At 39.3% G+C, this 20398-nt stretch overlaps 2 protein-coding genes across 35 annotated transcripts in view; one reads left to right on the forward strand and one right to left on the reverse strand.

The window, feature by feature from the left end:
- Window positions 1-115: 115 nt before the first annotated feature.
- On the reverse strand, window positions 116-12515 carry POLR3F (RNA polymerase III subunit F). Of its 3 annotated transcripts, none has more exons than XM_025469202.3 (10): window positions 12305-12515; window positions 10790-10907; window positions 8474-8541; window positions 8079-8099; window positions 7883-7950; window positions 6426-6538; window positions 3014-3157; window positions 2694-2801; window positions 1480-1671; window positions 116-438 (listed from the first exon to the last, which is right to left on the reverse strand). In XM_025469202.3, the coding sequence occupies exons 1-10, from the start codon at window positions 12364-12366 to the stop codon at window positions 361-363; spliced, it is 972 nt and encodes a 323-aa protein (XP_025324987.1). In that variant the 5' UTR covers window positions 12367-12515; the 3' UTR covers window positions 116-360. The 3 variants fall into 3 exon arrangements, with proteins under 3 accessions (XP_025324987.1, XP_048956437.1, XP_025324988.1); XM_049100480.1 differs by lacking the exon at window positions 12305-12515 and adding an exon at window positions 11958-12110; XM_025469203.3 differs by lacking the exon at window positions 8079-8099.
- A 79-nt stretch (window positions 12516-12594) lies between these two features.
- Window positions 12595-20398, forward strand: part of DZANK1 (double zinc ribbon and ankyrin repeat domains 1) — a 110843-nt gene continuing 103039 nt past the window's right edge. For 23 of the 32 annotated variants that reach the window (XM_035705726.2, XM_035705723.2, XM_025469173.3 and 20 more), the window contains exons 1-4: window positions 12745-12887; window positions 14296-14341; window positions 15382-15498; window positions 18488-18641. In XM_035705726.2, the coding sequence (XP_035561619.2) occupies window positions 14317-14341; window positions 15382-15498; window positions 18488-18641 (296 nt within the window). In that variant the 5' untranslated portion in view covers window positions 12745-12887; window positions 14296-14316. The other 9 variants (XM_035705720.2, XM_035705743.2, XM_025469172.3 and 6 more) reach the window with 9 other exon arrangements.

Raw genomic sequence — 20398 nt, forward strand, 5'->3', positions numbered from 1 at the left:
GGAATTTTAAACTCTAGTCATTATTGTAGTGTTTGGCAAATACGGATTTGGTTGGCTGCTTTTTCTGTGAATCACCAAAAGTCTTGAAAAGCTTCAGATGGTGGCCTTCTGGAAGTTCAGAGTATTTTATTTATTGAAGAATGGATTTCACTATTAACCTTACCTGCTTCAAATTCTGTTGGCTACCTTACCAATATAAATTTAGTCTTCATAGATAAAAAAATATTTTTTCATAGCAGCAAGTCTATCCATTATTGTGAAGTTTGCTTTCAAGGAAATTTGATATTCCATCATGAGTTAAATTTTTTGGTCCCAAAGTAACTTCATCTGCAAAATGTCAGTAAAGTTCCTAGTTCTCTGTTAAAATTCGAGCCACTCTGTCATATAAATACAGTTAGATGGTGAAATCTCACCACCTTCATGGCAGTCGTCAAAAACCTTTAAAAAAGAAAAAAAAATTACAATCAAATGAGAGTTTTAAAATTATTACATTATCAGTAAAGTCTTAAATGTCACCTACAACTAAAATTTCTGTTAAAGTGTCCAAGACCAACCATTTTTTAAAGCAATATTTAAAGTAAAATTTTCAAAGTGAAAGACTAGGGCTGTATTTAAGAGCGTGCTATCATAGGACTTGCTATGTGATTATAAAGTGAGTTAATAAGAGAACTTTCACTGTAGCACTAAGGTGACCTGTTCATCTGCCCACTGGGCTAAAGGCTATCAGCAGGTAACAGGAATACAGGAGAGCAGATCTAGATATATGTTTCACTAATCAAATGTTTCACGTTAGCTACATTTCTTTTTGTAAATGGTGCTAAATAGAATTCCCAATATGCTTCCTGGTTTTTCTAGAAGTTGAAACCAGCATACAGAAAGCTTAGGCATATAGACAAGGGCTGGTACAATGAAATAAAACATATACCAGAAGCCCAAGAATATGCAGTGCCTGCAGCATGCAGCTGGCATGTGTGAACTATGTGGGAACAGATGAATGAAGAGTGCTGGGGGTATGATAACAGGGGAAAAAACATCTCTGGGTTTGCATCCTGATTGTTACTTCTAAGCTGTAGCTTCTACACCTTGCTTAGCCTCATGCTTATGCAGAAATAACATCACTAGCTCCAAGGGACAAGAGGAGGATTAAATGAGACCATATAAATCTTCAAGAACATGCCTGGCCTGTGGTAGGTTCTCAACAAATCTTATTTCCCTCCTTACTTAGGTTAAATGATCAGCCCTCATTAAACATTGTCCATTTCAGGGCCTACAGGAAAAAAATCACAAATTTCCCTAGCGTGGTTATTGTAAATAAAAATGTAAAGCAAGGACTTGTTCATCAAGGGCCCATCATCAAGGTTACATGGAGGTTTGAGCTGCTCTTGGTCAACTCTGAAAGTCAGAAAATGGGGGTGTGCTTGCTGTTAAGTTAGGTGGCATTTGCACAGTCAGGTATGAAGTGGAGCCACTTTAACTCACCGGGCAGAGTCCACATGGGGCCCGGACCAAACCTGTGGGTGGGATGATTGGATTGACTGCTCTGTACAGTTTCATGTGTCCATCTACACTGCCAACAGTGCCTTCTTTTGCAGCAATGATAGTCATCTCCACTTTCCCATCGTAAATGAGTGTATTTAAGATAGTTTCAATGTCCTCCATGGATAACTCTACCTGAAAAGGAGATGCATTAGAAAGGACACAGAAAGCACAAGAAGACATCCTTTTGGAGAGTGTGTAAAGAGTAAAGGGTTCACAGTTCCTCAGTGAAATGACGAAACATCATGCTGGTGAGTAATCAGAAGTGAGGGGTTGAACAGCAGCCCAAGTTAGCACAAACCACAGAAATGCTAGAGACAGAACTCTAACCTCATGCTGAATTTGACACTTTATTTTTTTTAAGGTTTTGTTTATTAATGAGAGGCAGAGACACAGGCAGAGGGAGAAGAAGCAGGCTCCACGCAGGGAACCTGATGTGGGACTCAATCCCGGGACCCCAGGATCACGCCCTGAGCCAAAGGCAGACACTCAACCACTGAATCACCCAGGCATCCCAACACTTTGTATTTTTCCACTTTCTAAGTGAAATCTAGAAGTCTTATAAAGTAACATTTTTGGGGGCAAGAATTTTATGGGGATTCATAAAATGAGCAGAAAGAATTATTTTAGATATCAAATTGTCCAAATTCCTACTTTTTTATAAATGAAAGATTTGGGGGACAGGAAATGAAGATGACTTGTCTATGTATTGTTTTTTTCTGATAATGAAGAACATCCAGCACAGTGTCTTTATGTATAGGTCTTCAAAAACATATGCTGACAAGAGCACTCTCATCTTACAAGGGGACACAATACCAATAAATGACAACTGATGTGATGACTGATGTTTGGCACCTATGTTGAAATGTCTCTGAGAAAGTCAAGACCTTGTCAGAACAGACTTTTGAATCTTGGTAGTGCCATGCATGCCAGGCCTCTGCTCTGCTGCTCTATCCTCCAAGCTTAAGTTCACACAGATCACACAGTGCCTGATGGCATGACAGTCACCTGTCTAAATGGGTTCTGCAGAAGGTTCATAGGTATCACCTGGAAAAGGGGTCTGGGTCAAATATGTTTAGAATACATTGTAAACTATATCCCTATGATGAAGAGTAACTTTTAAAAAATAAGATGAAAATTAAAAATTGAGCTCTTACCTTACTGATCCCCAATTCACAAATGTACTTCCACACTTCATGTGATGAGGCAAATGAACTATTTCTTTGTATCATTGGATTCTGTTTGCTTTCTCGAGCTGTTTCTGCCTTTTAGGGTAGAAATATATCTCAATAAGAACACTAGCATTTTCTGAACACAGTTTATATAGTGTGAAATCAACAGAATATATTGTTTAGTGAAAATTACTGGTTTGAGTATTTTCATGTCCTATGTGAAATATGATATACAAGATTAAACATTCTTTATGAAGTAACTTTAAAAAAAAATTTGCAGTGATGTTTCCTTAATTATGCCTCACCTTGGTTTGTAGGAATTTAAAACACTGTTGGTTAAGCACCTCTACAAATTCTGATTCAAAATCCTGGTCACTGTACCAGGCTCCACCAGTCACAGACCGGTCCGGCTGCAAGTTATAAAGCATATATACTTTCTTTTTTGAGGCCTAGGAAAAAACATTAACAGCAGATGTGGTTATAAGATAAACATGTCTTGCAGGGGCACCTGGGTGGCTCAGTCGGTTAAGTGTTCGACTCTTGGTCTCAGGGTTGTGAGTTCAAGCCCTGCGTCTAGCTCCTTGCTGGGTGTGGAGCCTGCTAAGAGTCTCCTTCTCTCCCTCTGCCCCTCCCCTACCCCTGGTGCACATGCACGCTCTTTCTGTAAAAATAAATTTAAAAATCTTAAAAAAAAAAAAAAAGGTAACCAAGTCTTTCAAAACTAAGATTTAAAGAAACTCTCAAAACTTTTTATATATATATATTTTTTTACTTTCTTTTGAGCTGGGGTGGGTGAGGGGCAAGGAGATGGGGAGGAAGAGACTCTTAACCAGTGCCACACCCAGCATGGAACCTGACTCTGGGCTCTATCTCATGACTCTGACATCATGACCTGAGCTGAGATCAAGACTCATATGCTTATCTGACTGAGCCACCCAGGCACCCCTCAAACCTTTTATTTTAGAGCAGTTTTAGATTTACACAATTAGTGTAAAGATGGTACATTTACCTTGTGCTTAGTTTCCCCTCTTAACATCTTACATTAGTAGGTTGCATTTATTACAGTTAATGAACTAATATTGATATATCATTATTAACTAAAGTCTATACTTCATTGACGTTTCTTTAGTTTTTCCCTAATATCCTTTTTCTGGTCCAAGAACCTATTCAGGATACCATATTACACTTACTTGTCCTGTTCCATTGGCAAATTCTCAGACTCTCCTTGCTTTTGATAACTTGCCAGTACTGAGGATGACTGGTCAGGTATTCTATAGGATATCTCTTGACTGGGACCTGCCTGACGTTTTTCTTATGACTACTCTAGGAGAAAGACCACGGAGAAGTGCCCTTCTCATCACATCCTGTCAAGGGCGTTCGATCACCAAGTGATAACTGATCACTACTGATAAGACTTCTCAGTATTGAGGTTAACCTTGATCAGATGGCTTGAAGTAGTGCTTCTCCGTTTTCTCCATCATAAACTGACATTTTTTCCCTAGTCTTTCCATATGTGGAAGGACATCACCATGCTCAGCCCACACTTAAGGAGTGGGAGTTATATTCCACTTCTTTGAGGGTAGAGTGTCCATCCACCTAAATTACCTAGAATTCTTCTGCACAGGAAGTTTGTCTATTTTGCCTCAATCTACTCGTGGGAAGATGTCATTTATTTATTTTTTAAAAGATCTTTTAAATTTACTTTTGACAGAGAGAGAAAGAGCAAGCAAAGGGAGGGACAAGGGCAAGCAGACTCCTCACTGAGTGTGGAGTATGATGCAGGGCTTAATCTCGTGACCCTGAGTGGAAATTGGCCTGACTAAGCCACCCCAGCTAACTCTTTGTGTCTCACCCACTGAAAAGCCAAAACTACTATACTCTTCACTAAGGAATTTTTGGAATCATTTATTTATTTAAACATTTCCATATGGACTCATGAGTATTTATTTTATACTGGGCTATAATCTAAAACTACTTTAGTTTGAAAACTTGAAAACATCATGTGAATAAAAAAAGCCTAATACAAAAGACCATATATTGTATGATACAGTTTATATGGAATGTCCAGAATACGTAGATCTATAGAGACAGAAACTACATCAGTGGTTGTCAGGGCCTACAGGCAGGAAGGCTGGGGAGTGACTCCTAGTGGGGTCACATTTCAGAGGTGATGAAAATGTGTGAATTAGAATAGTGTGATGGTTGCATGTCTCTGTCAGTATACTAAAAACTGCCAAACTATACAATTTAAACAGATGAATTTTCTGGTATGTCAGTTATCTCAATAAAGCTGTTATTAAAAATAAAGATGGAGATGAAAGATTGGCAAAGTGAAGCTAGGTGTTCAGTGTGTGGGGACTCATTATTTTTTCTACTTTTGTATATATTTGAAATTATCCATTAAAAATGCAGAGGGTAGATAATATTCTAAATAAGGGAGGGGGGATGCCTGGGTGGTGCAGCTGGAAGCATCAGCTATTGATTTTGGCTCAGGTAATGATCTAAGAGTTGTGAGACTGAGCCTTGCACTGGGGTCCATGTCCAGAATGGAGTCGGCTTGAGATTCTCTCCCTCTGCCCCTTCCTGTGCTTGTGCTCTCTCTCTCTCTCTAAATATAAATAAAACCTTTATTTATTTTTAAGGATTTTATTTATTTATTGATGAGAGACACACAGAGAGAGGCAGAGACATAGGCAGAAGGAGAAGCAGGCTCCCTCTGGGAAGCCTGATGTGGGACTTGATCCCAAGACCCCAGGATCACAAACTGAGTCAATGGCAGATGCTCAACCATGAGCCACCCAGGTGCTCCTTAATAAGTCTTTAAAATAAATAAATAAAGGAGTGTTAAGGCAAAAATATCATTTGATAAATGAATATCAAAATCTTATTTGCTGAAATCCGCATTCAAACAAACTTTAGTTTTGGGATCCCTGGGTGGCGCAGCGGTATAGCGCCTGCCTTTGGCCCAGGGCGCGATCCTGGAGACCCGGGATCGAATCCCACATCGGGCTCCCGGTGCATGGAGCCTGCTTCTCCCTCTGCCTGTGTCTCTGCCTCTCTTTCTCTCTCTCTGTGTGACTATCAAAAATAAAAATAAAAATAAAAATAAAAATAAAAACAAAAACAAACAAACAAACTTTAGTTTAGGGGAATCTCAGCTCCTCTGCTGCCTAGGTTAATGGGGTCAGTAGCTGGTGTCCCTGATGGATCCAGCTCTGAATGGAAATCCCTGAAGGAGGTAATAGGGGTGGGATAGGATGAGGAGGAGAAATACTACATACTAGAAGAGACACTTTATCAGGGCAGAGATCTTTCCCTGACTTGTTCATTAATGTATCCCAAACACCCAAACAGTGCCTGGCACAGAGCAAACACACAATAGATATTTGTTGAATGAGTAATCTAATTTGCTAGAATGAAGTAAACTATCTTACACGCTGAAAATCCATGAAAAATGTTCATGATTCCAAAAATTCTTTACTGAAGAATACAGTAGTTTTACCTTTTCAAGGGGGTAAGACACAAAGAATTAACCAGGCAGTGATAAATGTAAGTAACATCTCCAAACCAATTCAATATAAACGAAATTTTTAAAAATCTTTTTGACTAGTAGTTTTAAATCATGACATAGCCTAAAGAACAAGAAGATCTTGAAACATACTTGGAGCAATACACATACAGTGAACACTTGGGGGAAGGAAAGAGAAAAATACTCACTGCCACAGACTTAACAGCTTTGATAAGCTTTTTACTTTCCAAATTCTTTAGAATTTTGTTAATTTCTGTTAATGGCAAGTTACTTTTGTATCGGATATCTCTGCTCCATATTCCTGTAAGAAAGTAAAGTAAAATGAGTTCAACGCCATAGGATTTGTGTTTGTAGTCCACGTGCCAAAACTAGCAAAATATGTATACTATTCCTAGGGCATAGTTATAGGAAAAACAGTGACTTAGAGGTAAGAATCTCAGATAACAACAAAAGTATGCAAAATGATAAAAGAAGTTATGCGCTATGTCTTCTAACCAGAAATTTCTTGGAATCCTAGTGTGGCACCTTTTTAAAAACATATGAAAAAGATACTTTTTAATGGAGAAAAATCTTGAATGTTACTGAATTAACTTATTGTCTCTTCCACCCCCTCCTATACCCCAAATTCTGTTTCCTATTATTTATACTTCAGATCGTATTTAGATTATAACTTAAGTTTGGGCCAAGGTCAGCTATCACCGCCAACAGAGTGCAAAAAACTGCATGTGAACATGTGTGTGCATATATACCCATTATTTATACACTATATTTAGGAGATGAAAAAAAGGAAGACTGCAATTCTCACAGCCACTAAAAGCCCTTTACAAGAAGGTAGGATTTCAAAGAAGGGTTGTATGTGGAATTTTATAGAAAATGTGTTACCTTAAAAAAAAAATTAAAAAAATTAAAAAATAAAAGAAAAAGAAAATGTGTTACCTTATTTTCTTCCCAGCACAGAGGCATAATGTGATAGGAAGATAGATTTTTTAAAAATAGAGAATGGCTTTTGTCATGTCTATTTTAAAAATATTAAACACCTAATAATACAAGAATGATATTTCAAATTATATCATTGTTGATACATTGTTGAAATTATCATTGGACTCAGATCCTAAACTCTAGGATTAACAGCAATTTAGATATAGTTCCGTAAGGGGATAGAGAAAAACTGAACAGTTGCTGAGGGACCTCTGTCAGACACTGCCACACTGCACTGGACATCCCTTTGGTTTTTGCAAAAACTAGAGAGATGGATTATCCACAAGTTACAGATAAGATGAAGTTAAAGAAATGAAGGCCGTCAAAGAAAGTGAGGATTGGGAAAAAAAAAAAAAAAAAAAAAACCCTTAAGTTTTAGCTGATTTATTTTGAATAGATAGTACATTCCCACAGTTCAGAATTCAGAAGTTTCTTTCCATCCTGGCCCCCAGCCATCTAGCCCCTGCCTGCGTTGAGGCAACAGCAACGGCATCACACCTGGGTGTCCTGCAAGCATATGTATATTATATATTTCTACTTCCCCTTCTTTTAACATACATGGAAGCATTCTCTACATATGGATCTGTATCCTGGGAAGCCAGAACTCAGTTCCTATTTCTGGTCTTAAAGATGATGACTTTTTCTGCTTCTTCCTTTACCTGCTTACCTTTATTTCCTGCATCCTCTATGATTTGATATACTAGTTTTTCTTGGTTATCTGATCCTTTCATTTTACTGCAGGGGAATAAAGTAGAATTAAAAAGACAAAGAGATACAGGATAATCTAATAATCTACATAATTACTTTAATGAATTAGCAGACAAGGTCATCACATTGACTTATTTACCAAAAGAAGGGCTTACCTTAAAAAGAATGAGACAGGGCTGTATGTACCAGAATGAAAAGATGTCCAAGATATAGTAAGTGAAAAAAACAAGTTGCAAAACAGTATGGATAGCATGATCCCATTTTTGTTAAAAAAAAAAAAGAAAAAAAAAGAAAAAAAAAGAAAAGAGATTATATATAGTATATAAATATATAATCATTTCTATATATTTATATATATACCTAGAAGAAAGGACATATACCAAATTATTAAGAGCAGTTATCTCTGAGAAATGGAACTCATGATAAGAGGTGGGGATGGTATGCAGGACAGGTTTACATTATGCAATTCTATGTTGACTTTTTCCCAAAAAAACATAGGTTACATTTGTAATAATTAAAGTTTCTTACAATAAAAAAATTAGGTGCTTACCCAGCATTCTGAGAATCCTTTATTCTATACAGAAGGCCTGTATTGCTCCTTAAGAGATCCAACTGACCCTAAAGTTTTTTTTTTAATAGAAAATAACAATGAATTATCTTGGAGATACTTCAAATCAACCACAAATGTTCACGTATTCTTTAAAATTTTACATAAACCAAAATATCCTACCCCACAAAATTATTTGTTAGTTCCTCACTCGAGACTTAAGTTTTTACCTACATATCACATGTAATATATTTTTGAAACCATTTTTGAAACTTAGGTTGTCATTTTCCAAAATATAAATACTTAACAATTTCTTATATGCTATACCCTAGCTTAGTTATATGATCAATGCATAAAGAATTCTGAACAGCTTTAGAATAATAAATAAAAATCTATATTTGAATTCAAATAAATTCAACAAATGTATAATATAAACTTAAAAATGAAAATAATTTATATAAAGATTTCAAATGAAGAATAACATGCATAAATATTTTATAACATGATACAGTAAAATTTGCCAAGTTAATAGTAACATTTACTGATTTGTGTTATTTCTATTATATTACATGACAATTAGGCAGGAATATCACGCAATGAATAAAAGATGCAATAGATTTGGTTTTATATAGCAAAAGTAAAGAAAGCATGTCGGACATGCTTTTGAAATCCCTTGGGTCTGAACTTGGGAGCCCTCAGGTGGCTGTACTACCAGACTTCTGGCTGTTTGGGGAACTCATGGCTAAAGGAGCCCCCATTCTCATCAGTTAAGACTGGGCTGACACAGGACTTGGAAACAGGTTTACATATGAATGAACAGCAATTGTCCCTGGACCCCACTAAGTAGCAAAATCAAACCACAAAGTTCCATTTGTAGGTTGTTTAATTCAGCCTATGAACGTTTACCGAACATCCATACTGTGATATATGACTGGGGGGCGGGGGGGGGGTCATGGATATGACCCGGGCTGCCCTTGTTTTTATAAAGTTTTACTGGAATGCAGCCATGCTCATTTCTTAATGTATGGCCCATGGCTACTTTCCTGCAGAGTTGGGTACCTGCAACAGAAACCACAAGGCCTGCAAAGCCTAAAATGCATACTATCTGGCACTTTATTTTCAAGGGGCAGCCTGGTTGGCTCAGCAGTTTAGCGCCGCCTTCAGCCCAGAGCGTGATCTTGGAGACCTGGGATCGAGTCCCACGTCGGGCTCCCTGCATGGAGCCTGCTTCTCCCTCTGCCTGTGTCTCTGTCTCTCTCTCTCTCTCTGTGTCTCTCATGAATAGTTAAAATCTTAAAAAAAAAAATAAAAATAAAAAAAGAAAAGAAAGAGAAGAAAAGAAAAGAAAAGAAAAGAAAAGAAAAGAAAAGAAAAGAAAAGAAAAGAAAAGAAAACTTTTTGAGCCACTGAGCTAGAAGATTGAAGGGAGTAGTTTAGCAGAAAGTTCACCTGTCCTCAAATTTCCATGAGTCCTTAGTATAGAAATCTTTTACCCAGTTTCTACTACAACGAAACTGAAATGCTTTCAAGACATGGGAACTTTGATATAGGGGAAATGGAAGAAGAAACAAGTAGATTTAGAGGATGGGGTGCCACAAGGTGAGCTATTTTTGCACCGTGGAGGAGAATGATGTTAGGGCCCCAGGAGAAGAGAAGAGGTAAAAGCAGGTAGAAGGACTTCACTGAAAAACCCCACTGTAGTGTTACGGCACTTACTCCTGCCTCCTGAAATGCTCAGAGTGAAATTGTGGAGAGTGAAACCCTAATAAATTGTGATAGCTGGCAGAGGGCACATTTCATAGGGAAAGGTCCAGCACTGGCAGCAGGAAGCAAACAGAACGTGAGAGCAGATTAGCCCCATGTGCCCTATGTACATGATGACAATTAGGTTAACAAATACAATAATTAAAATACATTTATTTCATTTTTTAATTTACTTATTTATTTATTTATTTATTGGGATTTGAGAGAGAGAGAAAGCGCAGACATGGGGAGAGTGCAGAAGGAGAGGGACAAAGAAAATCACAGGCCAACTCTCCGCTGAGCACAAAGCCACAGGGGTCTCAATCCCACAACCCAGAGATCATGACCTGAGTGGAAACCAAGAGTCAGATGCTTAACCGACTGCACCACCCAGGTGCCCCTCATTCATCTTGTAAAAATGATGTGTAATTATTTTTTTCCTCAGTTCAGGCAGTCTGAGCTGTTTCCTGGCTTGAAATCTTAACCTAAGACACTTCTGAATGGTTTAAAAATACATAGTCGGAAGTAATGACAATTATAGCACATAAATATATGAACTAGCTGAATTTGCCTTACCATGGATAGCAGTCTATTGATGGCAACTGCCCGCTGCTGGGCTTCTATATGAGGCATTTCATTCTGAATTACTTGGTCTGTAATTCCATGAGGGAACTGATGACATAATTCTATAATCCTAGGAACAAAGGCAAAATGATATTATTCATGTTTTTACCTATTTCAAGAGACAGTGGGGGAAAAATACAAGCAGAACAGTTTGAAATTGTGCCTTTTTTTCACATTGGGAAGATTTTTTTTTTTTTTTTTTAAGGGGAGGTAAAAAGGGAAGGGCAGAGGAAGAGAGAATCCTAAGCAGGCTCCATGCCCAGTGCAGAGCCCGATGCAGGGCTCAATCTCACAACACTGAGATAATGACCTGAGCTGAAACCAAGAGTCACATGCTTATCCTACTGAGCTACCCACGTATCCCATGCTAAAATAAAATAATCTGGGTTTCTGTGATGGTTGTGAATGAAAAGCATGTTAGAAACTGTGCAAGACAAAGTATATGTTTACAGTATAACTATTATTTCAAAGGAGCACTTCTTAAAAATATTTTATTTATTTATTCACGAGAGACAGAGAGAGGCAGGCGTGGGCAGAGGGAGGAGCAGGCTCCCTGCGGGAAGCCCGGTGAGGGACTCGACCCCAGGATGGCAGGATCAGCACCTGAGCTGAAGACGGATGCTCAACCAATGAGCCACCAGGTGCCCTTAAGAGGAGCATTTCTTTTCTCTGCTAATATGAACCTTAAATTAGAACAAAAGTCAAATGAAAATACGGAAAAAATATTAAAGTTGAGGCTTCAATGTTCTCAGATGGAACAAGTATGACAAAATTAATATTCAGTGCATTGGGCAGCCATAAGTCTGCAAAGAGGAGGCAAATCTTCTGGTAAGAAGGCAACATTCGTTATGACAATTCACCATAATTGGAGCTTGCTTTTAGAATTATCTCTACCAAACAAAAATAAGCCCAAATATCCACCTTGTCATAGGATCATTACACGTGTTTCCAAAAGTCTGAGAAAGTTACGGTCTTTCAAAACTATGTGATAACCTAAAACTATCAGGGCACGGATAGCGAATATAAAATTAGGAGAGGCTTTAGGTGACCTAAAATCTTGACTTCAGTATTGCACGGAAACGATGTGTTTTAATGTTTCTTCAAAGATCACAAAGCGCACCCTCACTTGGCCCAAATGTTCTGTCGTGGGGGTTCTCGATCCTGAATCAGAATATGCAGCTACAGATACTACGGGGAACATGCCGGTCGTCTGGGCGTGGACCACCTTACTGCAGGAGGGAAGCACGTCATCACGACTCCCCGACGGCGCCGGGGCAAGAAGATTCAGAAAGTCACAGACTGTCCAACTCGCTGGGAGCTCCTCAAGAAGTCTGCGTTCCAGGGACGCCCGCCCTTCGCGCGCGCCGCGATCTGCCGAGGGTCCTCGGAGCAGGGGTCCGGCTGCCCCAACGACTGGCCGCCGTCGGGGCTCCGGAGCAGGGAAGCGAGCCTCACTCGCTGATTTACCTGTTTTCTACTTCGACCGGATCCGCGTCGGGCGGCTGCACTTTCACCTTCACCTCGGCCATGACGGCCTACTTCCGGGCCCTGGGGGCAGAGACGCTTGGGGTCGGGAGCCAGGGGACAGCCGGCCGGGAAGCTGAGGACCGGGAACGCGGGAACGGCGCCGGCTCGCGCAGGGGGCCTTCTTTCCCACGTGGCAGCCGGCCCTTACTTGTTGCGTCGGCTTGAGGCGGCCAAGCCGCGCCTGATCGCCTCCTCCGCCCGCGCCCTTACGCCTTATCCACGCCTTATCCGTGTTTGTTGAATGTCAGTGCCTGTCGGACAAACGAGCCTGGCTCGCTCCCTCTGGCGTCGGGACGCCACCTCCGAGCACTTCCCGATCTCTGTGAAGGCATATTCTCAGGGGCCTGCAGGGAAGCCCCCGGAAGGCGCTCGAGGCTGGTACCCCCGCGGGCCCGGCGGCAGGGGCGGGGCTGGTTGCTAGGAAGTCGGCTTCCGCCAATCACCTGCTTGGCTCTCGTGGGCGGGGCCCTGCTCGCGGCGTCTGTGGAAACCCAGGCGGCGGCCGAGGAGAGGGCGAGAGGCGGTGAGGGGTGGGCTACCTGCCTGCGAGCCGTGGCGGTACCTCGGGGTACCGGGCACGACCTGGGTGGCGGCGGCCGGCGGGGAGGGGAAGAGGAGGGAGGAGGGGGAGGAGAAGGACCTCCGTCGCTCCCACCGAGAGGAAGCGGGCGTCCCTATTTGCCCCCGATGGGCCGGGACAGGGACCCCGGGGTTCCGGAACCGGGCGGCGAGGGGCAGTATCGATGGCGGGGGTGAGGGGTTAGCGGTGCCACTGACCCCTCGCTGCCATCTGGGCCTAGCATGTCGGGCTGCTTCTCGATCCTCTTCGCTAGAGGCCCAGCGGCCGCCCCTCCCAAGGGTAGCGCCTAATTGCGACGCGTACCCTTCCCCTGTGTTTTTCAAATTTTTATTTTGGACTGATTTTTCAACTACTTTAATTTTAACTGCCTCTTAAGGGGAAAAATGAGGAACAAACAGCACCTTCTTCTCCCCTCCCTCTCTCTTCCCTGAGTCCAGCCATCCTTCGGTAGACGCTATTACTCTCAATATCAGTATCTGCAATTCAAATTCTTAATCTCTGCCCTGGAATGATCTAAATCAGGCATTGAATCCACTTCCTAAATTTAGTTTCCAGCTTTCGGGAATGTAATCTGTGACAAAATTCAAACCACAAATTATTCAGAGCAGTATTATTTAGAATTGCACCAACCAAAATTAAAAAGAAACTAGTAATAGCCCAAATGCCCAACCACAAACAAAATGATAAATAAGATTATGTAAGTATGTGGAAGATTGTAAATAAGAGAGTAGGTGCAAAAGTACACTCTAAAAATTGACCGAACACATAGGTTATAACTGAGTGAGTTTATGTATCCATAATCATTAAAATTTGAAAAGGCCACACATAGATGTAAATGGTTGTTGTCTTAAGGTGAGGTTTGCTTTCCCCCCATATTCTCTATGCTTTAAGACTTATACTCCATCCCACTGAAAAAGATCAGTAAGGCCTCCATACTTATATTCAGTTATTTATAAATACAGTATTTGGGGTGGGAGACTTTGTTGCTCACTCTTTTTATCTGTGCCAACTTTCAGCTGAGACATGATACTCTGCCATCCTTCTAAAATTTCTTTGCAGCTTTAAAATGCAAGGACCACTTGGTGACAACAAGGGGGCCTTGAGCCTGGTGCTTTCCCAAAGGAGTTGGCTCTAAATTAACATTTCATGTCACATACAGAGTTACTTCTGTTCCTCTTGTGTGATGTCCTGCCCTGAAGCCAAGAGAGGCGACGCATTGACAAGGGGCAGGAGAGGTTGATAACGCTTTAGGGGGAGCTCAGATCAGATCACTAGTGATGGCCTCTGTTCTAATGTACACTAGTCTCCTCTTACCTGCAGTTTTGCTTTCCATGGTTTCTCTTACCTGCAGTCACCTGGGACCCAGAAGCAGATGATCCTCTTCCTGATGTCAAAAGGTCAGTAGTAGCTTAATGCTACATTACAGCGCCTAGGTCATTCACCTCGCTTCATCTCATCATGTAGGCATTTTCTCATCTCACGTCATCACAAGAAGAAGGGTGAGTACAGTACAATAAGATATTTTGAGAGAGACCACACTTGCATTCCTTATATTACAGTATGTTGTTGTAATTGTTCTATTTTATTATTCTTGTTGTTAATCTCTTACATGATTTCTAAATTAAATTTATCATAGGTAGGTATGTATAGGAAAATACAGTATATGTAAACAATATTTATAGGGTTTGGCACTATCCATGGTTTCAGGCATCCATTTGGGATCTTGAACATTTCCCCTGTGGAAAGGAGGGACTGTTGTATTCATCTAATGTGTTCATTTAAAATAATTTCAGGGGTGCCTCAGTGGCTCAGTCGGTTAAGCATCTGCCTTTGGCTCAGGTCCTGGGGTGGGATAGAGCCCTGCATTGGGCTCTCTCACTTGCTCAATCTCTCCCTCAAATAAATAAATAATCAATCAATCAATTAATTAATGAAATAAAATCTTTTTAAAAATAATTTTGTTTCCTCATCTCGTTCATTCATGCTCTTTTTCTAGAAATGAAGTAAGTATATAGATAATCAAAATCCTATACAAGACCTCAACAGCAAAAATGTAGCTGAAACAATAATTATTTGAATTAAAAATTAAATAATATTTTTAGGTGGCATTCTCTTTATTTTTCTATAAGATTTTATTTATTTATTTGAGATGGAGAGAGACAGATATAGGTACAGAGAGCACAAGCAGGGAGGAGAGGAAGAAGCAGGCTCCCCCTGAGCAGGGAGCCTGATGCAGGGCTAGATCCCAGGACCCCCAAGATCATGACCTGAGCCAAAGGCAGATGCTTAACTGAATCACCCAGGTGCTCTAGGTGGCATTCTCTTTAGTTTTTACTAGTTTTGCTGTGTTTATACAAAGTGCTTCTCTTCAATTTTTGTGTTCAAAAAGGTGCCCATTGGAATTGATTTTCATCCTTTTTTTTTTTTTTAATGTAAGGAGAGAAAATGACTGCTGGCTCAGTGTGTGTCCCTCAGATCATACCATTGCGAGTGCCTCTGCCTGGAAAAGCCAACCATGAAATTGATAACAACACACTTTTGGAAATGAAATCCGGTAGGAATCAAATATATTTGAAAGCATGTGACACAACATTGCCATACTGTATGTTCATCTGGTCATTGATTTATCACATTGCATGCTTTCTACAATTAGGACCTTGGGAATTTCATAAAAGTACCAAAATTTGAAAAGTTCCAAAATTTGTACTTGGTCGTTTATAGAGTGGTATACATTTATATTAAAGCGGTTGGCTTTCACCAACATTTCATATGTATCAGTACACAGTTGCCGCAATGCCTTGAATCACATTAGCCAAAGTAAGATGTCCGAGTTCTTCCCCAGCCTTTCCCTGGATTCTTGTTATTTTGCTGGGATAAAAAATCTGACCCACTAACACAGAATTTCCAGTCAGTCATGTTGGAGATTAAATCCTGCTTTTGATAACTTCTAGTGATACATTACTTTGTCTGAGTCTCAGTTTTCTCATTGTTAGTGAGAATAGTATCTACCATTTAGAGCTACTGTGAGGATTAAATGACATGTGAGGTGCACAGGGTCTGGTGCATGGTAATGCCAAAATAAATCTTAACTACTATTACAGGAAGGAAGTAGTGAATACATTTCCTGGTAATGATAAAACTGCATATATACACATATCATACTTATATCTACATATATATCTACATATATACATAGGTATATATAAAGTAAACAAAGGAGAAGGGAAAACTTTTATTTTTTTTAATTTCTGTGTCCAGTGTGGGGCTTGAAAAGAAGCTAGGTGCCCCAGGAAAGTTTTATAGATAAAACATATGAACAAATACATGTTTAAAAAGACTTTGAAATTCTAATTTATGTTTTGATAATTAATAAGTAAAGTATGTTTCTTTATATTTCTGGTAACCCCTGTGCTTCCTAGACAAATTCCAACTAAGAATACTTTACATCACACTTTATCTTAAAAACTAGTATTATTTTTAAAAATTCTCAAACCATGGGGTGCCTGGGTGGCTTCGTGGTTGAGCTTCTGCCTTTGACTCAGGGCATGATTCCGGGGTCCGGGATCTCAAATGAAAAACAAATCTCAATAAATTTGCCCATAACTCTTGGGAGAAGGTAGATCATCACTGACAAATGATGATATGAATGATAGAGATCTGAATTCCCTAATATTTAAAATTCTTTTAAGATTTTATTTATTTATTCATGAGAGACACAGAGAAAGAAGCAGTCTCCCCATGGGGAGCCGGGTGTGAGACCCTGGGATCATGCTCTGAGCTGAAGGCAGATGCTCAACTACTGAGCTACCCAGGCGTCCCAATATTTAAAATGTTTAATAAGTAAAGAGGTTTGGGAATCCTGGGTGGCTCAGTCAGTTGAACTTCTGATTTTGGCTTAGGTCATGATCTCAGGGTGCTGGGATAGAGCCCAGTGTATAGGGCTTTGCACTCAGTGGGGAGTCTGCTTCTCCCTCTTCCTCTGCCCCTCTCCCCAGTTGCATACATGTACTCAAATAAAATCTTTTGAATAAATAAATAAGTTCTACAACGTAATAACAAAAGAGTAGTAGCCCAATAGAAAAGTGGGCAAAGGATGTGAAAGGACATTTTATAGGAAAGAAAGTGTATAAGTGTCTTTTAAAGATAGGGGAATATACATCTACCCATCTCTTTACCTACTTGCTGAGCAGACCTTACCCCTGCTTTATTTACTTCATGGCATTTAGTCACCACCTGACACCATGTATATATTTATTTGTTGTTTGTTTGTTTTGTTTACTGTTTGTATGTCCTTCCTAAAATAGAGGCTCCCTGAGAACAGGGACTTTGGTTCCTGGTCTATTCCCAGTTCCTAGAACAGTGTCTGGCACATAATAGGTACTTGATAAATATTTGTTGAATGAATGAATGAATCTTACTAAAAAATGTGAGACATGTGAGTTAAAAGTATCAGGTTTTTTGCTTTTTTTTATATCTAGGAGATGGCAAAAATAAAAGAAAAATTAATAACACACTCTAGGGGTGTGTGTGGGTAAACAGCTATTTTCATGCATTGCTGGTAACCATGTAAATTGTTTCAGTGTCCATAAAGAGAAGGAAGTTAGACCATATTAGCTAAAATTACAAATGCACATATCTTTTCACTGAGTAATACTAGTTCCACATACTTTACAGATATTAAAAGAACTTTATGCAAAGATATTCATTGCAGTACTTGTGATGGCAAAAGAAAAAAGAAAGAAAAAGAAAAAGAACCTAACTATGTATCTGTAGGGGATTGGTTAAATATTGGTTCATCTGTATAAGGACAGAATACAGTCATAACAAAGAGTGAGGACACTCTGTATACCAGTATAGGACACTATCCAAGGTAATATTGTTCAATGAAAAAAAGTGTGTGGAACAGGGTGTGGTATGTCACCATTTGTATTAAAAGAGAGGGAAGGGGATCCCTGGGTGGCTCAGTGGTTGGGCGCCTGCCTTCTGCCCAGGGCGTGATCCATCCTGGAGTCCTGGGATTGAGTCCCAGATCAGGCTCCCTGCATGGAGCCTGCCCCACATAAAATATTTTTAAAAAATAACATAAAAGAGAGGGGAAAATAAGAATATATGCATGCTTGAATGGATATAAATGTATATTTTTAAAGATTTTATTTATTTATTCATGAGAGACACAAAGAGAGACAGAGACACAGGCAGAGGGAGAAGCAGGCCATAGCCAAAGTGAATGGAGCATAGGCCATAGCCAAAGTGAAACCACACTCTGCTGTTATTAAACAAACCTTAAATCTCTTGGGGACTCAGCTTCCTCATCTATGAAGAGTTCTAAAATGGAACCTGTCACATAGGGTTGTACACATGCCATGAGCTAATTCATATAAGGTATAGTGCCTGGCACAGAGAAAGAACTCACTTATTGCTAGTTATTGTTACTCATTCCTATAATATTTAACAAATCTCATTAATTAACTGACCCACAGGCATTATTCAGAGACTTTGCTACTTTACTGTTAATTACAGTTATCTTGTTTTGGGTTTTTCAGACACCCCAGATGTCAAGATATATTATACCCTGGATGGCAGCAAACCTGAATTTCTAAAGAAGATTGGTTATGGTGAAAATAATACATTTAAGTATACGAAGCCTATTACTCTGCCTGATGGAAAAATACAAATTAAAGCTGTCGCAGTCTCTAAGTAAGTTAAGAGCATGGTGATGAAAATAATTGGTAATATAATGACATTACATTTTAATTTTATTTATTTATTCACGTGAGAACAAGTGCTGTATTAGAAGGGCAGTGAAGGAAAAGTTATTTTAATTTCAATATATACCTATAACTTTTGTGTTTTGTCTTTTACTGGGGTATACCATAAAGTGCACAAATCACGAGAGTATAGCTTGATGAGGTGTTCTGTATGTTAACACTGTTTTTCTTTTGAATTCTACATTGGGATTTTGGGAAGGGAGAGCCTTTTCAGGGTTTGACCTTTAAAGTGATTCACCTAGCTATGAAGAAAATCCTGTTTTTAGTGGATGGTTCTTTTATTCCACAAGACATGGCCTACAACCACCACCTTCATTCTCTATTTTATTTTGTATTGACTTAATTGGCCTTCAGGGCTACTGTCATTTTAATTTGTTGGACATTAGCTCCTTTATTCATTTTTTTGGTTCTTTCTTTCCTACTCAATGATTTTCTCCAATTTTCAAATATAGAAACAACAGTTAATTTGGCCAACTGTGTATTGTAGAGAGGAAAAAAAAAAGCTTTGCAAGTCTATGTATCTGTGATAGAGGAATTATTCTGCACAGCAGGACAGGTTTAGTCACATTTTTGGGAACACTTTTAAGCCCCAAACCAATACTTTGCTTTGGGCAGATATTTAAAAAAAAAGAAAGAAAGAAAAAACAAAAACAAAAACAAAAAAAACCTCTCTAGGCTCCTCCTGGTGGTTGAGCTACTGCATGGCTTTTGAGGAAAACAAATTGCCTGCACAGATGCCTGCTTTGGCATTTGAAAATTTTTAAAAAGAATAAGATAATAATGAAATGAAACAAAACAAACCCCTCATTCACATTACTATCCCTTATTACAGATTGGAAAAATGCCTTTTTTTTTTTTTTACTTGACAAACCATTTCTGTCAAAATAAAGTCACCTAAATTATTAAAAATTAACCAGCAAAATACTCTGGTGCCTAATGCTGTAAGGTAGGCCCTTTTATAAGTTGCAGGAAGTAGTAAGTTGAAGCAATAATTACTGTGTAATTCAGAGGATATAATTTAGCTTTCATAAGAGTCTAAAATAAGGTCATTCTTTATGCCTCTCACCATCTTGCTCTGTGACCACTTAGTGTCTGTTCTGAAAACACTGTTAGTATTTCAAGTGTACTCAGCTCAGGGAAAGTATTTATACAAAAGTGTTTTTGAGTCTTCAAGACAGAAATATTTGTGGTTGTATACATTTGTGATAAATGTATTTAGGGATGTCTGGGTTGGCTCAGTGGTTGAGCGTCTGCCTTTGGCTCAGGGCATGATCCCGGAGGTCCAGGATTGAGTCCTACATCGGGCTCCCTGTGGGGAGGGTGCTTCTCCCTCTCCTGTGTCTCTGCCTCTCTCTGTGTGTCTCTCATGAATAAATAAAATCTTTAAAAAAACGTATTTAAATGCAATAAATTTTCTTTATGGAAATTATACTGCTGCATTCAAACCTCTTTCTAGGCATTTAAGGCAATTAATTTCTTAAGGAGAGAAAAAGGATTTGAAATGAGAGTGTTAACAATTAAAGGCCACTAACAGGTTAAGAGGAAAGATTATGTTTGTGAAGTTTTGAGGGATGCAGGAAAATATTTATGCTATAACTGGAAACAAGTTAGGATATAAGAGTGCACTATAGTATTTTGGGTTTTTTGTTTTTAAATTTTATTTATTCATGAGAGACACAGAGAAAG

The sequence above is a fragment of the Canis lupus genome, chromosome 24 (assembly GCF_003254725.2).
Source record: "Canis lupus dingo isolate Sandy chromosome 24, ASM325472v2, whole genome shotgun sequence".
NCBI classification, from domain to species: Eukaryota; Metazoa; Chordata; class Mammalia; order Carnivora; family Canidae; genus Canis; species Canis lupus.

Excerpts from the sequence above, each read along its gene's own strand:
- POLR3F (XM_025469202.3), bottom strand. The coding sequence starts at position 12,366 with ATGGCCGAGGTGAAGGTGAAAGTGCAGCCGCCCGACGCGGATCCGGTC. Across the intron at positions 10,908-12,304 it reads CCGGTCGAAGTAGAAAACAG|GATTATAGAATTATGTCATC; the intron begins GTAAATCAGCGA and ends CTTTGTTCCTAG. Across the intron at positions 7,951-8,078 it reads CCTGTCTCATTCTTTTTAAG|TAAAATGAAAGGATCAGATA; the intron begins GTAAGCCCTTCT and ends ATTCCCCTGCAG.